Raw genomic sequence first — 27,927 nt, forward strand, 5'->3', positions numbered from 1 at the left:
ATTATCCTGCAATAAGCATGTTTATAAGGGAATCCCAGCGCTGGAACCAAGGGATGATCATATGATTTGGGGTGATCTTAAAAGTTTAACACCTGAATTCAAATTCCTGTAGCATCTCATGCAGTCAATGTATGTGAGCACACATAGTTATGGAAATAAACACAGAGTACAACTACTTTTATTAAATTAGCACGTGAAGCCTGATTTTCATACCAACAGTATTATACTAGCAAGATTTCCTTCAACTTGAGTTTGGTTTTCTAAAGCTGAAGTTAACCTCTTCATTGAACATGCTGGCTCAATCCAGCCAAGAGAGAAGTACAAAGTGGCTTTGCAGCTTCCAGTTCTCAGATGGCTCAGCACTAGGCTGGTCTTCCAAAGCTAATTAGAACAGTGTGAATGCTACTGCAAACTCTGCCAACAGCAAACGCAGGGGATCACCAGAGCATTGGGACACTCCAGCCATGGCTATAACTGAGGAGTGGCAACAAAAGAGCTGTCACAATGGCTCTCCGCCACCTAATAACTCATCTTCATAGTGAGTATTCTCCAAATGGGCAGGTCCGTGTGCATTAGGGTAGCATTGCACTGGGAGACAGCTATGAAATGGCTGTAAAAGACCAAAGTATCTGGTTCTGATTTTAGATACAGTGTTATTGTGAAATATCAATCCAAGGGAAATGTCTAGAGACTGACACCTAAGCTGTACCTATACAACAATGCACCCGTTGCATTTGCATGCACAAACTGAGCTTATACATTGGTGCGTATGGGCTTGGTTGAAGCAAGCAACTGCAAGATTTGTGGGTGTAATATAAGCACTTTCATTTCCACAGCAGAGAAGAAGCGCCAAACTCAGGCCCCAGGTCTGCTTCATTGACTTTGTAGTTAACATTTAAGAAAATAAGGATTAAATATTTATCATGATTAAACTGAAGGTCACGGACAGCACGGGAAAATTCTCTCTTTTGCAGTCCTGAAGTACAGTGTAAGAATAAACTGATGTTTGGGCTGTATCTGCTATTCCTGCACAATACTAACAGACACATTTAAAGTTAACAGTGCATATATATTTTTTTTCTTAATTTGACTGGTTTATTTCTTCTCAAAGTAGATTTGTTTTGTGTGTGTGTATTTTTGTATATAAACTTCTGTGTGGCCCAAGGTTGTGGGCACTACTGAAACATAAGGAAGGGAATTTGGGTTACCTTTGTGTAGCTGCAACACTAATCTATAAGGGGCCAGTCCTGCCAGTTGACTGGTGGAATGGAAGTCAGAGGAAATGGAGGGCACTCAGCACCTTGTAGAATCAGGCCCTTACCTGAGGGCACATATATTCTTCAGGAGTCTTGCACTTAGAATTGTCCCATGATTTCTAGGTATGCACCACTTGCATCCTTCCTGTTTAAGTTTTAAATTAAGCATTAAGTGGAGCCTAGGCCTTGCCATGCTGGCCTTCTGCCCAGTGGTGCATTTCACATTCCATTTGTAAACATCTACTGGATTTGGCCTGCTGTGTACTGTGACATTTATGTAAGGAATGCTTTGGATTACATGGTAGCAATAAATTATCAAATCGAACTACCCACGTGCAAAAGAGAATTCTCTCTCAAGGGTTTACTCCAGCAAAATGATAGATAAAGCTGTGTTAAACTAAAATCAAATGGGTATCGAGCACTGTCACTAATGACACGCAGCATGTGCCCTTTTGGTGTTACTGTCTACCATCTGCAGGATTCTAATAATCTAAACATTAACAGTAGGTTTATTTGTTGTTTTTAACATTATGGCACTGGTGATTACAACATGCAGGACTTCGGATTTCAAGCAAATAGCTTAAGTCCAGTTCCTAGTGGGGGTCTCTCATTGAGTGAGCACCATATCAGCTCCCCTGAATACACTAGAATAATGCTAACAGGAGTTACATATAGAGAGAAAATAAACCATTGGTTGCAATAATGAACAATAATAAAGATGCCTAATGATGAGTTTTCTCTATTGGGTCTCCCCCCCCACACACACACTTTTGTGGAGTCTCAGAGCCTTGTAGAATTCCCTACCTTTCCCCCTACTAGCTCTCTGTGCACCTAGGGACTCATCCCAAACCAACAGAAGTGAATGGAAAGACTCCCGTTGGCCTCAGAGAGTTCTGGACCAGACCCTTACTTAGGGCCTTGCACTGTGGCAACCATGAACAAAGATTGGACGTAATTCTCTCGGGAGCTAGGTAATGCTGCTCCCAACATGACCAGAAAAGTCACTGATAAGCAGCAAAATCTGTTTCCTCCCTGAGGGCTCAAGCAACTGCCCCAGCTGCTTCTATCTTATTTTCTAGGTGCAGTCAGTGTTTATTTTCATGCGGGATGAAAGAGTCATGGTAGGAATTTTTGAAAAAAGATTTATTTCTAGCCCAGGTCTGATGTAAACAGTCGCACCAGTTCCCACTACCCTGGTATTATCTACAGTATCCCAACCTCTTCGGCTGTCAGAGCTGAATCAAGCTCAGTGTCACCTCAACCCTATTCTTCCCATGTAGCTAAGTTAGAGCGTCAAATCTTTGGGGTCAGTTTTGTTGACTACAGTCCAACAAAGCAAGCAGGAGCAGCCCCAAGCTCATTCAGCAACTCTCCAGAAACTTAGAAAGGAGACACAAACTCATAAAACTTGTTTTAGTTCTCTGTAGCTTGAAGTAGTGTCTTTGCTTAAAAGGCTCCCCCAAACTACTCTATGCCCCTTCCAAACCTTACACACTTCCACCCAGATAAAAATGGCTTGTACTACCTGGACTTCAATGCCAGAACAGATACATTTTGCCTGATGCACCAAACAAACAATGTGATATTCACCACCAGGAGCGGCGCCAGGGTTTTTGGCGCCCTAGGTGGGGGGTCCTTCCGCGCTCCCGGTCTTCGGGGCACTTCAGTGGCGGGTCCCTGGAGCGCGGAAGGACCCCCTGCCGCTGAATTGCCACAGAGAGCGGCAAAATGCCGCCCCCACAAATCCTGATATCCTAGACGACCGCCTAGGTCGCCTAAATGGAAGCGCTGGCTCTGTCCACCGCCATGCAGAGAGCCCTACTTTGATTGTGTAAAAATTCCCCCAGTCCCCAGGCATTGGAACTTAAATGGTGCACAGGCCCGGCTTTGGCCTTCCACACAGGTGTGAATTACATCCTCATTGAATAAATAATTATTCCGGACTAAAAAATTTGTTTTTATTGGTATCTGGATGTTCGTCTCAGCTGTATAAGGTGGAGGCCACAGGATAAAAACGCTCAGACACCACAAAGGAGTTTACTTTGTGGCTATCTGCCAAGAGTTCCAGTCTGTCAGCACTTGGAATTATTCCTCCTTCCCCAAGAGTTAAATTTTTCATTGTTTTAAATGACCCAGCAGCTTCCAACAGGCATATCTCATATGCAGTGATCATGGTTTACCCTGGTCTCTGCTACAAGAGTTTTAATGCCAATGTAGGCAATGTCATCCCAGTAAGGCACCCGGCTCTTTAGATGATGAAATGCCTCCTTGAAATACCTGGAAAAAAATTATTTTCAATGGAGATTCTGCTCATTCTCTTCAGGAATGATAAACTCTATATTTAGAATCTTCATAAGAATAGTTTGCTGACACAAATTCTAATCAGGACAAGTCTTGCTTTCCCAGAGAGCCATGGTTTCTCTCTGGAGGGCTATATATCTTATTCAGCAGCTAGGGCCAAGGATCCTATAGATCAGGAATTTGAGGAGGTGCCTCCTACAGTCCTAAATGTTTAAAAGGCACTTACAAACTGTGAAGTCACTTAATTTTGGGGACACCACTGCTAATCTCATGCCTTGTTATTTCTGTATACTATAAGCAGCAACACAAAGGACATTTATGAGGTATGGGATGGGAGTGTTATACCAAATGGACTGACATCTAAAACACTAGTGATGCCCAGGAAAACAACAGTTAAGAATGGACTCTATTAATCTGAATTGGAGAGCTTTTTTTAATTTATCATCATTAGAAAGTGTAAGTACATTGTATTATATGTCAATTGGAATTATACAGAACATTTGGATTACATGAGGGAATGCAGAATAGACTGCTCTGTAATCGTTTTCCTTCAGTTTGCCATACATGGTGGGAAGCACATGAAGGGGTGGGGGAATGCTATCTTGAAACAAGGGGTCATTTTCATTGTTATGATTCCAGCCAGCAATTTGATTTCTGACAGTAAATCTATATTTCTTGTTACTGAATGTGAGCTGGATTACCCTTGCCCTGTATGGGATTTGTTGGGGGGTAATTTATCCTATATTTGGAATAGTCAGAAGTACTAGCCTCTGGATTTAATGAATGTTCTATGAAGTCATCCAACTAATGCTTAGTGTCAAAGGTACCCTCTTCCCCAGAATAGGCTCAAAATCAAGTGTGGCAGGGCAAGGAGGAAAGAATATGGTGCCTTTGATTGTGTAGAAATTCCCCCAGTCTCCAGGGATTGGTTTCATTTCCCCAACCCATGTATGTTGAAAAGTTTTGCACGTTACAGCTGTTTTTCTTCTGCGGTGCATCCAATGGAAATGGTTTGTCTTATGTGAGTTATCAGTGCTGTACTGAGACACTGGATTGTGTGATCAGAGTTAGAGAGAGAAATCCTCTTCCCAAGTCACATTGTGGGAGTGGAGCTGCTCTGCAGCAAATACTGCAGCTTCCGGTTTGCAGTATACTCTGGAAATGATGTACCCTGCCTCTGAGCAGAAAAGGTCAATAGGTCTGCAGTTCTTCCCCCAAGCCCCTCTGTGCACTGGCATACATGCAGATACTGAAGACAACAGAGTTATGCAACACACAGGGATTTCTTGTGGGAGGTCCCTGCATCCCACTCAATCTTGCAGAGGGGAAATACGTCCATTCTGCTGTGGTCAGGGCACCCTGCGCCTGCATAGGGAAGGGGGCAACATCTGTCCCAAATAGGGGATTTAGTTCATATTGAACCCTATAACATATGATGTCCCCTGAGGGTGAAATTCACTCTGTGCAGAGAAATTCATCACATAAGGCCTATGTTCCATTTAACTTGAGTTTAAATGGGACTCAGGTGATGCCTAGGAATCGTGCTGGTCCTCTGCACTGGATGAATTCACCTCAATTGTCTAATTTTTATGGAAAACAATATTTTCTGCACTGTTTTAAAAACTTCTTCTACCCAAAACAGACTCCAGGTGAGATCTGAAGATTAAGTTTTGCTGTATTCATTTAAGTCTCATGCCCAAGGTGATTTCTTTTTTCAAAAACTGATAATTTCAGTCATGCAGGCTCTGGTGCTAGAATGGAAATATGGCAGCTGAGCACCTGTAAAATGGTTTGGAAGGCTACCCTGTACCATAGTTTGAGTTCCAGCTGAGGCAAAGCCAATATCATACACACACATCCTTCAATTCAAGCTTCCAGCTTCCTAAATATTACACATAAAAACACCACAATAAGTGAGCTTAAAAGATCTATTCTAATAGGACATGAACAGAATGCATGTCTTTGAGGGGGAGGGATACATATTTACACTTGTTATATGGAAGCTTTTTTTCCTCTATAGTTCTACAATACATGAATAACACACAATCACAATAATTAAGGAAAATAAAGCATTCACAGCAGTACATCATCCATAAAAGATACGTTCTCGTTTACTGTCAGATAAATTGGTGCCAATCAAAAGTAAATCCACTGACATCTCTGGAGTTGCACGGTGGCAACAAAGAGCTGAATTTGGCCCAAATTCTCCCCCTAAACACAGATTAAAACAAGACCACTGGCACATAATAAATGAGCTGTGGTACTACAGCTAAATCTGAAGGACCTCTACTTTCAGCATGGTCATTCTTTTCCAACAATAATGGAGGGTTTGATTTCATCATCTTATATTTAGTCTGAGTACCTCTGCAAACAAATTTTAACTTTTGTTTTAAAAAACGTACATTGTATAAGCAAGCACCTAACTTACCACAGTGTATTTCCCCAATCATTTTCAAAGAAACAATTTTAAAAAAATAACATCAACACTAGAGCACATGCTGTTAAGACATATGGCTTTCATTTCACAGAGTTCACTTCACTCATCCTTCAGAACATCTGAATTTGTGTAAATCCATCTAACTTAAACCCAGAATTGGAATAGCATTAATCAAAAAAGGATTAAAGCAACACCATCCTGTCAGAACCACTTTGCTGTCCTATGTATTTTCCAGATAACAGGTCATTAACTCTTTGAGTATTTATTTTGAAAATATGCCTTTCTGAAACCTTAGGAAAATAAATATTAACTGAAATAATTATCATTAATTTATTCTTATTTTGTGCTACATTTTTTAGAAAGAGATATGAGCCTAGACATTTTCCTTAAAATCTCATAAGCTCCATCTCCAGATATGAAAGAAATTTGAAATCTCTGAGGCTCTGTGCCAAATTCAGACTACCAAGTTAATTTCTGTTGTTGAAAGTAAGCCAAATCCTTTGTCCTATTTCTCAGACTGATATATTTAAACTTATGCTTCTAGCTGCGGATATCACTCAGCAATAACATCATTTTTACCTGACTTACTCCATGCAGATACAAGACAAGAGGTTCAGTCTTGGGGATGGTAACACACATTTTGCACCAAGTCTTCCCTTTGTCTAGGAACAGGAGGCGGCTGCTGAAAAGGCTGTTTTCAGCTGCCAAAAAGTTTGGTTTCTGTAAAAAGAAAGTAGGAGCTGCTTAGACGGATGCTTATGTGGTCAGGATACTTACAATTATACATTAAGTACAATATTTAGTCATACACAGCCAAGTGATTCAGAAGGGCAAATGCTGAGTAGTTCATACCTGTACAAGAGTTTAATTATCATAATGTATCATCAAGATATAGTGTGCTCCTAGGTACTTAGAAGTAGGCGCTGAACTATTGTTCTCAATGACTGGGGAGTTAAAATTCCACCTCCACAGTGTAACTTGAGAAAGGCAATTAAGATGACACAGCTTGTTTCTTGCTTAGCACAAGTAGGATTGGAGGAGATTTAAAATTAATGAAAAAGGTTTCTCAGCACAAGTGAACTCCATCAGAAAGGCACAGAGCAGCTGCAAAGATGTGTAAGAGCTCTGAGGTCACCATTAGGTAATTCCTTTTACACCAATGTTAAGACAGTATGAGAGTATGACTGAGGCATATGTGGCTCAGGGACCCCTTATTGCCAGCTAGCAGAGGACATAAGAGATACACACCATGGATTACAGCAATCACCTGGGTCAGGTAGCTACATACTAGTTTGCCAACGGGTGGCACATAAGGTCTCTTCCAAGAGCCAGAAGTTTACTGGTCGTCATAATTACAGTGAAATATATGGATGGACAATATTTAAGAAGTTATGTACCTGCACTGAAAACTATGTTCTTAAGGTACAAGAGTTAAGACAGGTCACCAAACATGGTAACTGATTCTGTTCAGGCAGGGAGTAGTAGACACTTCTCTCTCTGGCTGGTCATTGTGTGAGCAATGAAGACAATTGAATTCACATGAGAGAAGAACTGCAGGAAAAAACCAGCAGGGGGTGGCATCCTGTTTATGAGTGAAGAGAATGGATTTGGGGAGGGGTATAACTGGGGGTCCTGAGGCACACCCGGGATCCTTCATCAAAGAGATGAACTGTCAGCATGCTCTGTCTTATGAAAGGAAGGTCACAGCCAGGGCCGGCTCCAGCTTTTTTGCTGCTGCAAGCGACAAAGCCAAAATAGAAAAAAAAGATAAAGCCGCGATCAGCAGCACTTTGGCGGCAGCTCTACCGCACCGCTTCGTTCTTCTGTGGCAATTCAGAGACGGGTCCTTCCCTCCGAGAGGGACCCGCGGCCAAAGACCTGGATGTGCCGCCCCTTTCCATTGGCCGCCCCAAGCACCTGCTTCCTTTGCTGGTGCCTGGAGCTGGCCCTGGTCACAACCAACCTGCCTGGAAAACGCTGTGGAGACTTTGGGTGAGCTACATTTCATTCAGCAAGACAGTATCTCGTTAATTAAGATCAGGTTATAAAGGCATGTTACAATTTTATTTTACATGTAACCATTTGTTTCAAATACTTTTACTTGCTATCACCAGAATCTCTATTCTCTTGTACTTGTTTTCACTATAAACATATCTAAGTGCTGTGTGTTAAGTGGGCTAGTGATCCTGAGGTGAAATTGGTAAGCTGGTGTGTATTGTTCCCTTGGGAGCAGCAAGTCTGAATTCTGTGAGTGTTTAGAGGACCAGGGGCTGGACATTCCAGCAGGACGCCAGGAAGGCTTGAGGATTGAAACACACCTATATCACCAACCTGTAGAGAGATTGAGGCCTGTACAGGCCTGGAGGGGTGTGCTTGTGCTGCCTGTGGAGCTCGGGAGTTGACCCCTTGTAGGAATTTCCCTCATGTTAAGGGCAAGTGGTAGCAAGGTGCCTCACAGCCCTGGGTACCCCCCCAAAGAGTGTCACAGCATACTGATCATTAATACGCAAATATTCTGTTCCTCCCCCAACCCAGGCATAATGGCTTTCCAGTACCTGTAGCCAAGGATACCACCCTTCCATACCCTCAAACTCAGAAATCCATCAGCCTTCCTTTCTGCAGCAGCCTTGCTCACCACACTATTAGTTGTGATTCTTTTACGAGTGATGGTCCCTTCTTAGTAGCGTCTGTTGACCCACACTTTTGTAGTGCATCCCTTCATGCTCTTGGCTGAGGTAGGTAGTGGGGATCGATGCCTCCCCAGTTCCCTCTTACTGCTGCATGGCCTGAGTCAACTCCTATTCCTTCGCACTCTTAGTTTTCTAAGAGAGTGATCTACCTTTCATTTGATGTAGATAGTTGTAGATAGTCTTTCTACTGTAGGCATATAAGTTCGTTTAGTTAAATTTAGTTAGTGTAGTTTCTTTCCCTGTTTGGAGACTGTCCAACCTCCCCCAGGAGACTATGCCTGAGATTCTGGGCTTTAAAAACTGCGTTCCTGCTCATGCTCATTCTTAGTGAGTGACGAGCACCAGTGCAGCCTCTACGGCCTGGACCAGGCACACATCACAGTGCGCTGCTCCATTTGCATGTCCTTCCTGTCCTGAACCCAGGAAGCTCAAGAGCTCTACTTCCTTAAGAACTTGACGGAGGAAGCTCTGAGACTAAGGGCGCACTCGGATCTGGGATCGGCGGACTCCCCTATACAGTGACCGTCACCACGCTGACTGCCCCTCTCAGCACCTTGCATAGCCCAGAGCCATCAGTATCGAAAGCCAAGGACAGGTCCCGGCATGAGAGTAAAAAACATCTCACAGGCACAAAAGCGCATCCCTGCTGTGGACTGCTCCCAAGAGCAGCATTTCCTCCCTAAGCCGGGCCGGGTCAGGAGAGATGTCACGTGTGGATTTGGCTGGACCAGCACCCAAGCTTCCCTGTGAGGAGGGTAAGGCCCGGCGCAAACATGATCCAATGGTACCAATGACAACTCCAGTATCCATGCAACCAGAACACTTACTGGCACGTGCTCTGCCCACTCCGCTGGGTACCTCTGCGCCTCCCAGATAGGTTGGCCCCGCAGATGCTGCCAGGACCCTCTGGCATCTTCATGGGCACACTGCATACTCCTGGATGCTCAGAGTGTTTCTTGTCAGCAGAAGAACTGATCGGATCCTATCTGCAGTCTCCAGTCCTCTCCACCACTCGCAAAATCTCTACTCCAGAGGGCAAACCTCTTCTGCTGTTGCCACAGAAACTCACTCCGTTGTCATACCGCAGCCCCCCGGAACCAATTATTCTAACTTTGCCAAAACCAACTTCAAAGTCCGAATTTTTGGAGCCGGAACTCTTGTTCTCCATGATGTCATACCAAAGCCTGGACTTACAGCACAGACTGCCTTACTCCCCGGCATATGATCCGACAAAAGAGGATCGCTATGCATGGGGCCCATCACATCTGAGGGATCCTTCTTTCTGGCTCCGCTGGGGACACTGGGATCCTTACTGCAAACACCAGCCACCATCTTAGGTTTCCTATCAACTGTCCCCTATTCTCCTCCCAGCATCATCGGTTTATGAGGAAGAGGCAGATATCAAACCAGTACACCTAGCTCTGCCAGGCCCCACTGCTGCATCCTCACTGCCTGACGAGGCTCTCTCTGCCAGATGACCATCGCCAGTACCAGAATTTGCTCCAGGGGATAGAGGAAGACCTGGATATCCCATTGGAGGAAGCTCAGGACCAACACCAGCTCCAAACATCCTCCAGGGGCCCTCTTGGGGTAGCTCTACCCACTAACAATGCCATCCTCCACCCAGCGTGGGCAGGATAGCACAGCCCTACTTCCTGTACCCTCACACCTAAGAGGGCAGAGAAGAGGCATTTCGTACCTGCTAAAGAGCGGATTTTCTTTTTATACAGCCACCCCCCAGCTCCCTGGTTGTCCACTCGGCAGCATAGCAGGCACACCAGCACTTGCAGAAGTCTATTCCTCTGGACAGGGTGGCAACGAGGATGGACCTTCTAGGCAGGAAGGCATATTCTTCTGCGGGAGTATGGTTCCAGATCGCAAACTACCAAGCTCTGCTAGCCAACTACACCAGGCTAGCAGAGTTCAGGGACAAGCTGCTGCCAGAGCAACAGAAACAATTTCAGGCACCAGTACATGAAGGACAATTGGTCGCCAAGGTGGCCCTCCAGGCTGCTGTGGATGTGGCCAACACGTCCTCTCACTCTCTATTGACCGAGGTTATGCGCTGGGACTTGTGGCTACACAATCCTCCAGCTTCCCCAGGGAGGTCCAAATCAAGGATCTGCCCTTTGACAAGAACAAATTGTTCCAGAAGACGGACGAATCCCTCCACTGAAGGTCTCCAGAGCCACGCTATGGTTCCTCGGTATATATACTCCATCCCCAAGATGCAGGCATCAAAGGCAACCATTCTGCCTGTGCCCCTACATTCCTTATCCAACTACCTACAAACATCAGCAGGAAACCCCATGTCAGCAACCAGGATCTCAATGGCCACGCTTCCCTGCCTCCACCACAACCATCTCAACACTCTCCCAGCAATAGGCAAAACCTCAGTTTTGACATGCAAGTTGAGACCCACAAACCTCCTCCGATGCCACCTGCGGTGCCCTAGATCATTTTGGGGGGGCATCCTTCCCTGTTTGTCCACAATTGAGGCAAGACCACCACAGATACCCCTATGGGATCTTAATCTTGTTCTCTCTGCCCTCACGAAGCCACCCTTTGAATTGCTGGCAACATGCTCCCTCTCCCACCTCTCAATGAAAGTGTCATCCTTGGCAACCATTACTTCATCCAGATTGGGCAGCGAATAGCAGCCACAATGGCCGATGATCCCCTCCCCAGATCTCACAAGCCCAAAGTATCCTTGTGGCTCCACCCCAAATTCATCCCAAAAGTGGTGTCGGAATTCCACCTAAATCAGGAGCATCGACCCACCGGTTTTCCACCCCAAACCACATGCTTCCCCCACTAACAGAGCCTTGCATGCCCCTCGACATCTGCCGTGCACTAGTATTCTGTCTACATAGGACTCCACTCTTTTGCATATCGCCTTAATTACTTGTGACTGTTGCCGAACAGTCCTTTTGTCTGAACGCATCTCCAAACGGGGTGCAGCTATGAATGCTACACCAATCCAATGCACCACAACCTGATAAAGTCACAGCACACTCTACATAAGCACAAGCTGTCACACTGGCCTAATGGATGTTGTGACGTTGTGCAGTCTATATAGTTTTATAAAAATTTAATAAGTGAATATAATGTAACTGAGACATGCTTCATGCAAAAGGTCTTTTGTAAGGTATCATTACAAAGCTTATAATCTACTGAGTGTAATCATCCTATTTGTATAAATGTACCACTCTTGTATCTGAAACTAGAGAAATGAAATATAAATCTGAGGGCCTATTGTAGTTATGCAAAGTGTGGGCCATTAATGGTGGTTTGGAATCTTGATGACTCCCATTAACTAGGACCGTTGTCTGCAAGTGGCTGTGTTTTACCTGTAAGTCTTCCTGTATACATGTGTGCTGACAAGAAGGTAATGAAGTCTTGCAGTGACAAGTGACCATGTCACCTGAACTGGAATCCATCTTTAACCTGGCGTCTTTCCATTGAGAAGGAGGGGGTGGGAACCCGGAGAGGGACAAAGGATTCCGGCCTTACGCAAAAGATATATAAAGAGGTGAAAGAGAACAAAGGGAGAGAAGAGCCATCATGAAGAATCCCCTAGCTATCACCTGAGCTGGAACAAGAGCTGTACCAGGGGAAAGAATTGTGCCCAGGTCTGGAAGATGTCCAGTCTGAGGAAAAAACTTGCTGAAGCATCTCTGAGGGTGAGATTATCTGTATTCAATTTGATTAGACATAGATTTACGCATTTTATTTTATTTTGCTTGGTGACTTACTTTGTTCTGTCTGTTATTACTTGGAACCACTTAAATCCTACTTTCTGTATTTAATAAAATCACCTTTTACTTATTAACTAACTCAGAGTACGTATTAATACTTAGGGGAGCAAACAACTGCGCATATCTCTCTATCAGTGTTATAGAGGGTGAACAGTTTATGAGTTTACCCTGCATAAGCTTTATACAGGGTAAAATAGATTTATTTGGGTTTAGACCCCATTGGGAGTTGGGCATCTGAGTGCTAAAGACAAGCACACTTCTGTGAGCTGTTTTCGGGTACACCTGCAGCTTTGGGGCAGGTAATTCAGACCCTGGGTCTGTGTTGGAGCAGATGGGAGTGTCTGGCTCAGCAAGAGAGGGAGCTGGAGTCCTGAGCTGGCAGGGAAAACAGGAGCAGAGGCAGTCTTGGCACATCAGTTGGCAGCTCCCAAGGGGGCTTCTGTGATCCAACCTGTCACAGATGGGTTCTGGCAAGAGGTCTGCTGCGCGGCAACATAGGATTCCGTCCGCATGTTCACGATGCACTACGCCGTTGCGCAAGTGGCTGCTATGGAAGCCACTATAGGCCAAGCTGTACTGCAGACTGCACTTCCATTGGCATTCTTGCACCCACCTCCACACTGACCACTGCCTGCGAGTCACCCACCCACGTGTGGAATACAGAGGCCATCACTCAAAGAAGAAGAGGTTACTTACCTGTAACTGGAGATTCTTCGAGATATATTCAACTACCCGTCCTCCATCCCCTCTGCTTCAGATTGGATTCCATGATGGTAAGAGGGAGACTGGAGAGATATCGACCTGCACTACTTATTATACCCTCACTTGGGATTACGAGGGGATGCACTACGCATGTGTGGGTCAATGGACACTGCTAAGAAACACTTCTGGACTCAGAGGCATGGCGCGCATGTGCACTCATATGTGGAATACAGATAGGAATCACACATCTCAAAGAACCCCCAGTTACAGGTAAGTAACCTCTTCCTGTTTGGTTTGTTTGTAGGAGGTCATTTGGTAAAGGAGGGCCTGGAAAGCTGGCACCATTCCATGGTTCGCCACTTAGCCTACTTCACCATAGGTTGGCACCAAGATGCACAATCTTCCCTCTCGTAGGAAGTGCACAAGACATTCTATCCACCGCATACATCCTTTAGGAGGATAATTACTCTAGTGTTCACTAGGCAAATGTCTTGATTTGAGTGGGAAAAAAAAAATCAACCAACAAGAACATCCAGAAGGATAGAGTTAAGAAAATGCAGTACTTTTACTGCTGCTCTTTGGATTGCATTATAGCCTGTGTTTAGAAATCCAGTTTTTTCCAACATTATAATTAGCAGTATATGAATGGGAGGAAATATGAACCATACCCCAAGGCTGTGTGACAAAAGGAAGAAAAAAGCTTTTTGTGACTGAAAAAATGTCTCTACTGTATTGGTCTTTCCAGCGGAAAAAACTCTAGAGGATTTTTGGCATCTGTAATAGCACTTGTGAAGTGGCAAGCTCTCACGTTGTTATTAAGCTCATTAACAAAGTTTTATGCAAAAAAGGAGGGAAGAAACAGACTTGCTCAAATATTTCTCTTTTGTGCACTTTAACCACCTTTCTTGCATTTTACCTGATCCTTTGAAGACTTAGCACAGAGCTAAAAGTCTGAGCATGTGAACGAAAACTACTCCATTTCTTGGATTTTTACAGTAAGTAATCTGTTCTCTGAAGTAAAGCCTTGGGTCACATTTCACTTGCTTTTAAATAGCTTCTTGACTTTTAGGATTAGCAGAGTTCTCTGCTGTTTAGGTGCAGGCTTTAACTTTCTTGGCAGATAATTCTGCTGAAATGGCATTGATACGTTATTGTGACATACTGCATGCAATACTGAGGCATATTCAGTTTTATTCTTGGGCTGTAATCACAGGTGCATGGTATAAGAGAGACTGCAGCTTGAAGATATCAAGCCACAGGGCCAGATACTTCACTGTGCCTTGCAGAAGACGCAGTTCAGGAAGGGAGCGTGCGCCTATGGCTTTACCCCACTTTGCACTTCTAGGATCTGGGACCAAGATGGGGGTACAAAGTTGAGGTCGAGCACCTAGGCACCAGAGAATTCAACTAATCAGAAAAGTCAAGAAACTGCTCTCATTTCTGGCAGCTTTCCACAGCAGTCAGAGGGCTGCTCTGCAGCCAGAACAGCCAAAGCTCAAAGCACTATGATCATGTCTCCTCCCACCCCCACCACACACCTAAGCACATCTCTGTGCCAGGGCATATGGTCATATGCACCAGGCCCAGGTCATCCAATGCAGGCAGTATTCCTTGAGGGACAGTTAAACACAAATGACACCTCCACTCCTAGCACCATGCCTTAAGCACAAGATCATCCTTATGTCTTGGTGGAGCATGAAGCAGAGCACAGCTCTGGGCAAGTGCTGTGTGCGGGCTCTTCTCACTCAGTCTGCCCCAAACAGAAGAGTCGCAAAGACAGTGGCATCCCACTCTACTACTGCTTGATGTTTCTCACACAGGATTATTAATTCAAAAATGGCTTGGCGTGCTCTTGCATGAATCACTGTGAAAAATGGTCAGTTGCACTGGCATTTTGTAGGAAAGTGAAATTTCAAGAGCACAAAGCTTTCCAGAGTGGGAACAAGAGAAGTTACATGGAAACAGATCTGATGTTTGTACAGGTACACCTAAAGCAAGCTGGATAAGGTGCCACATGTTTGAACGGAATGGAATGTCCCAGCAGGCCAATTATTTAAAACCTGGGGGCTGAAATTTCCCTGCAAAACCGGTGTATCCCTGCATGAAAAGTACAAAATTCATGTTTGAAAATAGGATTCACATTGTATGTCCATACAGCTCTACAAGTGCCAGTTTGTCAGGTGTATGTTCTGAGTGATAGCCTACTAAAAGGGTGTAAGATCACGGAGAAAAGCACGCCCCAAGGGATTTAATAACAAATAAAATAACCAGCCTCTTCAGGCATCTAGCATGTTAAAAGCTTATTAGCAAGATAACTGTACCTCGACTGCAGTTTTTTTCTTTTGTTCTCCCATAGATTCAGCTCCTGCATTGCACGGGACTGCTGATGATAGCAGAAAACAGTCTTTACACACTCGATTGTGACGGCTGTTATCTGCAAGTGGCTTAAATTCAGAGCATTTTGCACAAATAACCTGTATCAGAAAGATAATACTTCATTCTTCAGCCACTATTAAAACAACTTTGCTGCAGGTAAATTGCTGAAATAAAATCCTGCAAACTAATGCAAAGATGAGACAGATTGACAGATCTTCTGTAACTTACGTCGGTCAAGGTCTGAGATGGGACACCTCCCTTCCCTCAATCAGAAAAAAAGGATTTTTCTGTTCTGTACTGTGTTTCCAACCATTCAGAAAGTGATGGATAGGTATCTGCTTTTCTGTTCCCATATAAAAGGTCTGAGTTATAACAGTCTTTAGTTTTCAGTGCCTAATGATCATGAGTGCCCAGCATGAGATACCTTAAAGAGGCTGATTTTCACAGTGGGTGGGAGGTGGCGTTTGGTACTTAGCACTGTCTGAAAAATCAGGCCCCTTTGAATTGTTTGGAGCTCAGCGTCCAAAAATTGAGTCACTTTTGAGAATTTAGGCCAATATACTGTCCACTACATATAATGATCTGCCTGATGCCACGTTGGGTTGGGAGACAATGATTTTATGGCTTTCAATTCTTTTTTCTGGTTTGGGCCAAACAAGCAATTAAACTTGACATGAAATCAGCGCTTGTGAAAAGTGCTGGATTTACAGCGCTGGAGACTCAACTCATCTATCTGCACCGCTCCCCTGTATGACCCCAAGCAATGAACCTAACCGCTCAACTCAAGATACCGTCCTCCTCTAGAGGAAGAGGGTAGTTCAGTCTATTGGAACTGTACACAGGAATGCAGTGAGCACAGTTGTGTTTATGTGCCCATCCCTCCAGCAGGAGCAAAAAGCACCAACTTATTTCACGTAGCCCACTGAACAGCCGCCAAAATGGCAGCAATTGTCATTCACTACTAATCTTGGCTGGGTTTGAATTCATGAGCTGGGACCACCACTGTCTCAAGCTCCCAGGGAGGCCAGTTAGCTGCTGGCATAAGGTCCCATAGAGACGGAACACCAGTGGTGAATGGAGCATAATGGAGCCTTGCTCCATCAAACTGCCTTTCCTTCTCTTGCCTCCTAACATAACTTCTTCCCTCCCCACCCCTAATATGCCTCCTGCCTCCCCTCACCCCGGGCAGTGGAATTTCCAGCACAGGCAGTGCTGGAGTTGGGCAACAGGGCTGGTAAAGGAGATGGCACAGCCAGCTTTGTGTCAGCAGAGATTCCCCCTGCAGAGTGAGGATACTTGTACAAACCTCTAGCTACTTGAAGTTTTGGTGCAAGATGAACCTGGCAAAGTGGAGGATATGGCCCCTTGTCTCCATATCCCACTATAGAGCAGTGAAGTCAGTTTTCAAATGTGAAGTCTCATGGTACTAACTGCAGTAGCAGAGCCTCTATGGGGAAGGAGATCCACCCCTTATGTGCATTACAAGAGCAGTCAGCAGGATTTAACTTCAAATCCCATTTTATTACACAACAACAGAGTCTGAATGCTCTTCAGTCGCAATAGTACGCTCTCATATGTATGCCCACAAGATATGAATTACTACACAAAGCATTGCATTGCAACCGTTCAGTGCACTGTATGCAAGTACTGAATGCAGCATCATTCTGCTGAAATGCACAAACAAAAGAAAACTAACATTTTTTAAAATAATCTTTGCTAGAAGCAAAATTAACTCCTTTCATTTGCATTCTACTACCCACACCAGAAAACACTGCACAACCAACAATTATTTAACATTAAATTATTAATAACTTAATTCTCATTTTTTTTGTCCATGGGGAGTTTTTTGTTTGATTTATTTTAAACCTGAGCTTTGATGCAATAGATTAAATACCAAAGAAAGTGTATTTATTTTAATAATTATTTTTAAAAAATCCAAAGATTCAAGATAGTTGACTCCAGAATAATAGCGTCTCTTCCTCTGTAATAGTATTTGGATTCCTGAGATGAATGTTCTAGAAAGGATGGCTTTTAATATTCTTAGCTACACATTTTACTCAACTGTCTGTTCAGACCCAAATTTATCTTCATTCTACAAAAACTTGATATTATTTCACTAACTATTCTAAACTCGTTACACCAGGAACATGGAACCCTGAAACTGACGTCACAGAAGGAAAGTTTCAAGCCACAAGGCAGTCAACCTTGTGTAACTTTGGGCTGGGATTTTCAGAAGAGCCTCAGATAATCAGTTATCCAAAACCCACTGAGATTCAATAGGAGATGGGCACCTAACTCCCTTTGGCTCCTTTAAAATCCAGGCCTTCGGCTTATAGCACCTGGATTTTTCATGTGCTGGATTCTCTGGGCCTTTCAAGCACAGAAAGACACCCTCTTTGGCCAAAAGCATCTTGATTTAGTTTTGCCACTGGGGGAAATGCAACCCCATCACTTTAGCACTGAATATTGAGGGCCCCTATAGCCTTCTGGTTGATCAAATCAATCAGGACAGCTGGAACTCATTACCCTAGCCATAAAATGGATGGTTTCCTCTCAGAAAAGGAAGAGGAAGAAGGCACTTGGAAGCCTGCAGCAAGAGGCTGCTGACAAAGATCTAGAAGAGCTATGTTCCAGACTATTTATTCTGCTGTTGGTTAGTGGCTAAGGGGTGCTAGTCATGCGAAGGAAACCCTGGTCAATGAGGTGTTTTTTTAGGACACTAGATAAAAAACAAACCCAGGTACAGAGGCAGCTTTCCTTTCAGCCACAGAAGTGTGACATTTGTCTGCTCAACCACTCACTCATGGCCTTTTACAACACCCTAACTTTGCTTCGTTTTGCCTCATCCCCAATGGACAAGGCAAGTTGAAAGATCTGTTCTATCACAGTCCTGCTGCAAACTCCAGAGCCCATCCTACTGGAAACTGAAAAGCTCCCTCAGAATGAAACAAACTCAGAATTTGATTAAAAAAGTCATCTGTTACAGATAGACTAATTAAATGGATAGAAAATGAAACTGCTACAATTTTATTCTGATACTCACTGCCCCACATTGTTTGCAATGGTGCCGCCTTTTAGTGATGGAGTTAAAGCTTTCGTTGCAGCTTTTGCAAGCTTGCTTTTCCTTGTCTCGTTTGGTTTTAGAAGATGATTTTCTGCAGGAATCAGGCTGAAATGAAACATACAGTTAGGTGACATTATACAACATAATTATTGCAAAACAATTTTCTGCCACTCAATTTCTACCATGCTTACGAAGCTCTTTCCCAGATCTATTCCCCGCACAGACAATTTTAGGGAAAATTTCCTCTTACCAAACCTGTTGGGGTTGAGGCTGCAGTGGGGACGTGCTGATTTTTAATTGGGCCCTACTCCTCAGAGTCCACCTCTTCCCTTGTGCATCACTGAAGCCAGGGAGTCACTCCATCTGACAGCCTATTGGTTTAAAGGGGATGGGTCTGGAGGAAGGGCATTTTCAGTGAAGGGTCTTCACTCTGGAACTCACTCTTTCTCTGGTTATTCAACAGAGCCTGAATTTGAAAATCCTGCAGGGCATGGGTTCAAACTGTAGCATAGTGGCTGGACAGCCAAATGTGCTGGATGGTTTAGACACAACATGTCCTTCATCTTGGCAGGTGGCTGAACTAGATGACCTTTGTGGTCCTTTCTAACCCTATGGTTCTGTGATTCTATGTTGCAAAACTTATCTATTCTCTGTGGGGTGAGGGAGATTTCTGCAAGGGTGGCTTGGATGGGAAGAGCAGTCTTGTTCTCTGATGTGCTGATTAGTTTTGAAGTAGGCATTGTTTGGAACTGCCTTCCAAAGGGAGTAGTGGGAGCTAACTTGCTTTAAGACTGCGCTTGATAAGTTTATGGAGGGGTGACATGATAAAGATTCCATACTATGACATATAGCCCATCTGCAACTGCTATTAGCAAACATCTCCAATGGCCAGAGGTGGGACACTAGATGGGGAGGGCTCTGAGTAACTACAGAGAATTCTTTCCTGGATGTCTGGATGGTGAGTCTCACCCACATGCTTAAGGTGTTATTGATCACCATATTTTGGGTTGGCAAGAAATTTTCTCAGACTGGCAGAGACTCTAGGTTTTTTCCCCCTTTTACTCAGACTGGCAGAGACTCTAGGTTTTTTCCCCCTTCCTTTGCAGCATGGGGCATGGATTGTTTGGGGTTTGAACTAGAGTAAATGATGGATTCGCTGTAACTTGAAGTCTTTAAATCAAGATTTGAGGACTTCAGTAACTCAGGCAGAGGTTATGGGCCTATTACAGGAGTGGGTGGGTGAGTTTCTGTGGCTTGTGATATGCAGGAGGTCCAACTAGATAACCATGATTGGTCCTTTCTGGCCTTAAAGTCTACAAGCTTGTAAAACTATGGTCCTAAGCTCAGAGCTCTGGATGGACACATGCATCTCCTTATAAGTTTGAATTAATAAATTCCTGTGCATTCTCCCTGGTTAGCACTTTGGGGACTCTCTTTGGGGACTCTCCTGGCTGCCTCTGGAGCTTATAGCAGGAGAGGAGACTGTAGGCACCCTATACTACTACCACCATGGGAGACTTTCCACACACTTTCTGTGCAAAAAATTATAACCAAATTACTCTGGCACAGTCCCTGGTGTGAATTTCACTTATGTCTATGCAGAGGAAATACATCACACTAGGGTAACGTAAGATAGCTTCACTAGTGAAATAATGTCAAACTGAAACTTGCAAGACGAAAGCCTTAATAATTCACTCCTTATTTCTGTGCTTCAGATAAACCACTCACAATCTATTGAGAGAAAAACCTTTCCCTAGTAAATTTTTACTGATGTGCCCATAACTAAAGTAGGAACAGAGATATTTTATTTTTGTTATGGAGTTTATATGGGCACTCCAGCAATCAATTTAAGGGTAAGGTGTAAGCAGTAATTTCACAATAATGCAGCTATGTTTTCAGCTTTCGTTATGCCCGGAGCACTCTGAAGGAACCTGTAGTAACAGATAAAGGATGAACACCCTACAGACTACATTTAGAAAGGGATGTGATTGTACAAGGAGAAAAACACACATACCCTTCTTCCTCAAGAGTTGTGCACCATCAGAAGAGGTAAGTCACAAGGCCTATGGGAGAGAGCCATCTACCCAAATAATTCCATCTGCAGAAAGCTGAAGTCTTTCATAAGAGGAGAGGGATTCCAGAGGCTTGGGAATTCAGAGATGGGAGCCAGTACATAAAATCAGAGGTAGCGGTCCACTCATTGCCATGCTGGAGATACCAGCCCTGAGGGAAGCCTGTAGCCTTCTAAAAGACCCTCTCTCCTCAGCACTGTGAAAGCCAACCCAGTGAGTGATGCCTGTCTAGTAAGTCAACATGTTGTAGCTGCCCCTGTGGAAGCCACTTAAGCACTGTTTCTAAGACTTGATTCCAAGATGTGCTGAATGTTTGTAATTCTCACTGATTTCAAGGGAGCCCATGAAAAGACCATGAGCAGCCAGCACTTTGAACCCTGAGCACTCACTCTCAGCAAAATGAAAGGGGCGAGGGAGGGAGCTATGTTACATTTCTCAGTAGCAATTTCTGGAGAGAGCAAATAGACCACGATTCTGCTTCTGCTACAAACAAAGTCACTTTAGAAAGAGGATTTGCTACATTTAATAATTTTATCCCACGGGAAAATCTGCATGTCAGAAAGCAACATCATCACATGATATACTTCGTGGCTATACCAGCTAACCTCTACATTCTCCTCCTCGAGACCTTGTTTACTATCTATACCATCTACTACCACTTTCTTCCATGCTCCAGGCCACAGCCTCCCCTTCCCAACCAGCCAGTGTCCCTCTTCCTCTTTTCTCTGGGCTCTCTTGCTTCCTCCTGCTCTTCTGAGCCTTTACCTATCTCTCGTCTCCAGCACACAAACTTGGTTCCCCTCACTTGCCCTAACTGTACCCTTCACCCTGCTCCTCTCAGGCCCTACTCCTTTTCTTGGAGCAGGACAGGGTGATCCAAAGGGGCCAAGCTGCTACTCTACTCCTAAGTTTTCTAACGCCTCTAACTGACCCTCTGTTCTGATATTCTCTGGGGACAGTGGAAAGCAGAATGCCAGTCAACAGTGATACAGGAACTACCCTGACTGCAAGCTCAGTTTTAAATGAATTTGTTCTTTTCAATTTTGTTTGCTTCCTTCCTGCTTCAAGGGCAAAACTGCAAAGCTTTACATAGGTACAGATGACGTTTTGCGTTAAACTTTATGGAGCGCAATGATACAGATTTGCTCATTTAAGGAAAATGACTAGAGCTCTCTTTACATGCACATTTACAACTGCCCAAAACAGAGAGTTCCTATGGATCCATGTCCTCTCACACACAGAGCTCAAATGTGGTGCTGCACTTCACCTGTAAAGAGTTCGCTGCAGCTAACCTGACATTATCACAACTACATCATTTACAGATGTCTTAGATGATGTACTACCACTGAGTTTCATTTCAGACTATATCAGACCTTCTCAAAGTAAGGCATACAATTAAGGACACTTGGAATACTTTCCCTAAACAGCATGAGTCTAAAGAGCATCCATTTTTTCCAGCATTTCTACTGGCTAAAGTCATTCATTTCTGATGGAGGTCTTTTACGTCTTTAATTCTGGTGTTAATACTAATTAAATGTTTAGGAGACTCCATTTCCTTTCAGCTGTAGAGGAATTAACCCTTCTTAAATGGTTACAGCAAAGCACTTCATCCCTGGCTAATTAAACTTGGAAAAGTTTTATATTGTTTCAATTTGCACTAAAAGATTTTGGCGCTCATATATACCTATGCGTCTTCATTGCTGTTAATGGGGTTGCATGGGTGTAACTGAGGGGAAAATTTGGCCTTCTCAGTAAGTTACTGGAAGGTAATCTTAAAGAACAGTGTAAGACCAATGCCATATCTACCTGATGCACAATATCCATTACTGTTGATATATACTAATGACTGCTGTGAGGAGAAACAATTGTTTAAAATTCCCCACTATACACTGGTTTACTTTAGCAGAAAGTCAGCTGATTGATTTGGAATGCACTTTGTAGCTCCCTAATAAATGAGATAATAATAATATGCATTTCCATAGCATAAAAAAGAGGAAGCTGCCAGTAAGGTATTTTCCATGAGAGAGCTCAGCTTTGAAACCTACTTCTCTCTTCACCTAAAATAGCCAGAATCAGTTGATCTTCATGACTGCAAGGCCCATGTATTTACCAAGGCTTTGGGGGAGGGGGATTGTGGGGGACAGAAGGGTAAGAGAAAGGCTGGAATTGTGAGTGAGGGAGATATTGACTGGGTTTCGGGTAAGCTGATTATGATTGCATTTTAATGCATGGCAAAGGGACCTAAAGCCCATGATAAGAACTTTACTTTGTATTATTTTTAATAAACCTAAAAAAAAAATTTTTTTTGAAGAAGTCTTTCATTCAAAGATCTAAACATTTGACAAACCTTAATTAAGCTTCATAATGCCCCTCTGAGGTCCATACTTAAAATGAGCTAACTGAGGTACAGAAATGTCAAGTGACTTAATGTCATATAGTTATTCAGTGGCAGTAATGGGGACAGAACCAAAGAGATTTTGCTTTCAGATTTCTGTTTTAAGCACTGAATTACATTAAACAAGACAGTCTATGCATTCCATGGAGCACAGGTCACACAGTAAGCAGTGCTATCTACTGCTAATTACGCATTGCCTGAAGAGAATTCCTTGCAAGTCAAGAGAGTGCTTTGAATAACGCATGTGTTCTGGAGGCCAGATCAGATCCTAACTGTCATAGCTCCATTTACCAGCAGAGCATCTCTCTCTCTCTTTGGCCAACTGTATTAATTATATATGTTAAAAAAGGACCTACCAAAAAGAGGGCTGACCTCACCTGAGGCCTTTTGATCTTACTGTGAGTAAACAAAAAATAATAAATAATAATAATAATGCTCAATTTTCCTTATACATCTAATCCTATTGAGGTTAGCGAGACTACTTACAAAGTTAACCGCATATGGAACTCTTTGCAGGAATGAGGCCTAAGAGTTGCTTTCACAAAAAGAGAAGTTTTGACCACTAATTGCTTTTAATCTACAGTTATCTTGCATTTTCAAAATTTTGATTTCCAGTTAAACTATTCATTGCAGTTTTGAATTTTGATCAAAAAATTGAAAGACCATTTCAGTGACTATACTTTGGAACTACTCACGCCTTAAATCTAAGCATATGCACAAGTATTTGCTAGATCAGCGCTTCGGCCAGGGAAAAATTAGAAAAGCAGTTATCGATAATAAACTGTTATAGCCTCCTTCACTTCAGAGGGAGGAAGGAAAGCCAAGAGAGTTCACCATAACATTAAGGAATGAAAAGGGTTTGGGGGATTGTCTATTTTGTAATTTCATTGTTTTCGTGTTATATTTTAACTTGTTTTTCTCTTTCATCTTATATCTAGTCCAGTATTTAAAATCAGGGCTATCAAGCAATTAAAAAACTTAATCGTGATTAATTGCACTGTTAAACAATAATAGAATACCATTTATTTACATATTTTTGGACGTTTTCTACATTTTCAAAAATATTGATTTCAATTACAACACAGATTACAAAGTGTACAGTGCTCACTTCATATTTATTTTTGATTACAAGTGTTCGCGCTGTAAAAAGACAAAAGAAATAGTATTTTTAAATTCAGGTGAATTGAACTATAATGCACTCTATCATGAAAGTTGAACTTACAAATATAGAATTATGTACAAAAAATTGCATTAAAAATAAAACTATGTACCATTTTAGAGCTTGCAAGTCCATTCAGTCCTACTTCTTGTTCAGCCCACCACTCAGACAAACAAGTTTGTTTATATTTGCAGGAGATAACGCTGCCCACTTCTTGTTTACTATGTCACCTGAAAGTGAGAACAGGCATTCATATGGCCCTGTTGTAACCAGTGGTGAAAGATTTTTACATGCCAGATGCACTAAAGATTCATATGTCCCTTCATGCTTCAACAACCATTCCAGGGGACATGTGTCCATGCTGATGATGGGTTCTGCTCGATAACAATCCAAAGCAGTGCAGACCAACGCATATTCATTTTCATTATCTGAGTCAGATGCCACCAGCAGAAGGTTGATTTTCTTTTTTCATGGTTTAGGTTCTGTAGTTCTGCATCAGAGTGTTACTCTTTTAAGACTTCTAAAAGCATGCTCCCTACCTCGTCCCCTTCAGATTTTGGAAGGCACCTCAGATGCTTAAACCTTGGGTCCAGTGCTGTAACTATCTTTAGAAATCTCACATTGGTACCTTCTTTGCATTTTGTTAAATCTTCAGTGAAAATGTTCTTCAAATGAACAATGACATGCTAGGTCATCATCTGAGACTGCTGTAACATGAAATATATGGCAGAATGCAGGTAAAACAGAACAGGGGACATATAATTCTCCCCCAAGGCATTCAGTCATAAATTTAATTAATCCATTATTTTTTTAATAAGCATCATCAGCATGGAAGCATGTCCTCTGGAATGGTGGCTGAAGTATGAAGGGGCATACAAATGTTTAGCATATCTGGCACATAAATATCTTGCAATGCTGGTTACAGAAGTGCCTTGTAAATGTCTGTTCTCACTGTTTGATGACATTATAAATAAGAAGAGGACAGCACTATCTCCTGTAAATGTAAACAAACTTGTTTGTCTTGGTGATTGGCTGAACAAGAAATAGGACTGAGCGGACTTGTAGTCTCTGAAGTTTTACATTGTTTTGTTTTTGAGTGCAATTATATAACAACAAAATCTACATTTGTAAGTTGCACTTTCAGGACAAGGAGATTGCATTACAGTACTTGTATGAGGTGAACTGAAAAATACTATTTCTCTGTTTATCATTTTTATAGTGCAAATATTTGTAATCAAAATATACACTTTTATTTCAATTACAATACAGAATACAAATTGAAATTTTTATATATTTGTATTCTCTTGTTTAACAGTGAGATTACTACTGCAATTAATTGTGATTAATTTTTTTGAGTTTATTGCATGAGTTAACTATGATTAATTGACAGCCCTATTTAAAATAAAAGCCCCTAAATCACACATGCATGTTATATGCAGGAGTTCAAACTGATAATCAGGTGCTCATATAGACAGGTGCATGGACAGAGGTATTTCCAAGCTCGCGTCCCATTTTATGGGGTTACATATTTTCCATGTGAAAACTACCTGTTCATCAACACACACACACACACACACACACACACACACACACACACACACACACACACACACACACACACACACACACACACACACACACACACACACACACCCCTTCAGCATAAGACTTTGAAAATGTGTTGAATTAAGTGAAATGGAGTTAACTCATTAAAAATAGTATGTTTCACACTTTTTACGGCAGGTTTTTTTTTTTAAGTTATGTAATTCTTGATCATATACCAATTTCTGTATGTGTAAGACATTTATACTGAATATTAGGAACTGTAGGTTGGGTTTGAATTTAAGTATACAAAAGTATAATGAGCAGTGTATGTTGGCTGGAAGCAGTTACCATCATGCAGTGTTTGTACGTTTGTTGCATTTCTTCCATTATTTCTTTATCATCTGGCTATGCTAATATGTAATACACTTCAAATAAGTCTTATTCTTCTTCATATTTCTTCATTAAATTGAGCCAAAAACAGAAAGGAGCTACTAGTTTGCTGACCACCACTACCACCAAGTGGTTTACATGGATAAGATTAAAGTAGAATCCGTGCACTTCCACATACATGAGTACTGAGATGGTTCTTCACAGGTTTGACAACTAAAATCAAATATGACTTAAGGCTGTGACATGCAACACAGTTCAGGCTGATGATACTCTTCTGTCACGCAACTGTGTTAAAATATAGCACAATGAGAAACAATCATTGTTAGGTAGACAGGGGAACATAAGCCTTATTAGCCTGAGGAACAATGAATAATTTTTTAATCAGCTAAAATATGTTATTTAAATCCAGGGTTATTTAAAATTTATTTTTCTTTAAAATATAATTTTATGGAAGATTATTAAACAAACCAAGACATACCATTCAAATCCATTGTTACACAAATATGTATTAAAAGTAATTGGACTCAAATATGTATTGGGACTTTGAACAAAAGTTAGATTTAGTTAAAACATTTTGTTATGAAACACGAGACCAAGAGAAATGTTTCCATTTTTTTAAAATTACAATTGAAACAATTATTTTAAAATAAATATTTTTCTGTAATATTTGCAACTCAAATATTGCAGCACTGAATGTATGACTAACTATAAAGAAAAACAGAACTGACATATGATTTTCATTGTTTATCAGGGAGGTGCAAAATATTAATAAACATAAATAATGAGAACTATGCTAGTTTTCAAAAAGTCTTTCATTTTTAATAGATTACATGCTGTTAATGGGGTACAGCTAAGGAATTGTACACTTCAATTAAAAGTAATTAATTTAATCATAACTGTCTATATCAACTCCCCTTATCTGGTGTTACACATCAACACACTGACTTATACAAAACTGTTAACCCCAGTGGCAGCTCTAGACATTTCGCCGCCCCAAGCACGGCGTCGAACCATGGGGGGCGCTCTGCTGGTTGCTGGTCCCGTGGCTTCGGTGGACCTCCCACAGGCGTGCCTGCGGAGGGTCCGCTGATCCCACGGCTCCACCAAAGCTGCGGGACCAGCGGACCCTCCGCAGGCATGCCGCCGAAGGCTGCCTGCCTGCCACCCTCCTGGCGACCAGCAGAGCGCCCCCCACAGCATGCTGCCCCAAGCACGCGCTTGGCATGCTGGGGCCTGGAGCCGCCCCTAGTTAACTGGGGCCGCCCCTGGTTAACTCTTTGCTTACTGATTTTTGAAGTAGGATGTGTCTCCTGGGCAGAGCTCTAACAATGTGCCAGTCCTGACAAAGATCTTGGAGAATCATCCTATTAAATGCAGTCCTGGGCTGATTCTGTACATATGTGGTAGCTGAACCACAGAAGGCCACCTACTAGTGAGAGGGAGTAAATAGGGGGAAGGAGGAGGAGAGCTACGATGCAGCATCTCTCATTTGCTTCCAGAAAGGGACAACAAGGACATTTAAGGTTCTACTATCAAAAGCTATCTACTATTACACAAGTGAACGGGATGAGACAGGGACAGAATGTGAGGCTGCCTGGAGACTGCAGTCCATGCACTGGGCAAATAATGATATTAAAGACCACTTGTGACTGTTCCACAATAAACCAGGATAAGTTTTGGCAAGGGCCCTTGCTGTTCAAGGAAGTCATGCAGTATCTAAGACCCTTCCTGAAGATCTGGGATTCCGGTAGACAGTCTTAGATAGGAGGGAAGAGTGTACTC

The 27,927-nt window shown here is 42.6% G+C and overlaps 1 protein-coding gene across 2 annotated transcripts in view; it reads right to left on the reverse strand.

Moving 5' to 3' along the window:
- The window catches only part of FGD3 (FYVE, RhoGEF and PH domain containing 3), a 183,338-nt gene that overhangs the window by 3,104 nt on the left and 152,307 nt on the right, over window positions 1-27,927 (reverse strand). The window contains exons 16-18 of one of the 2 annotated variants that reach the window (XM_030569614.1): window positions 18,564-18,689; window positions 15,466-15,618; window positions 6,583-6,714 (exon numbers count right to left, since the gene is read on the reverse strand). In XM_030569614.1, coding sequence (XP_030425474.1) covers window positions 6,583-6,714; window positions 15,466-15,618; window positions 18,564-18,689 — 411 coding nt within the window. Of the gene's footprint in view, window positions 1-6,573; window positions 6,715-15,465; window positions 15,619-18,563; window positions 18,690-27,927 lie in introns of both variants that reach the window. The other variant, XM_030569613.1, reaches the window with a different exon arrangement.

This window comes from Gopherus evgoodei, chromosome 7 (assembly GCF_007399415.2).
Source record: "Gopherus evgoodei ecotype Sinaloan lineage chromosome 7, rGopEvg1_v1.p, whole genome shotgun sequence".
NCBI lineage: Eukaryota > Metazoa > Chordata > Testudines > Testudinidae > Gopherus > Gopherus evgoodei.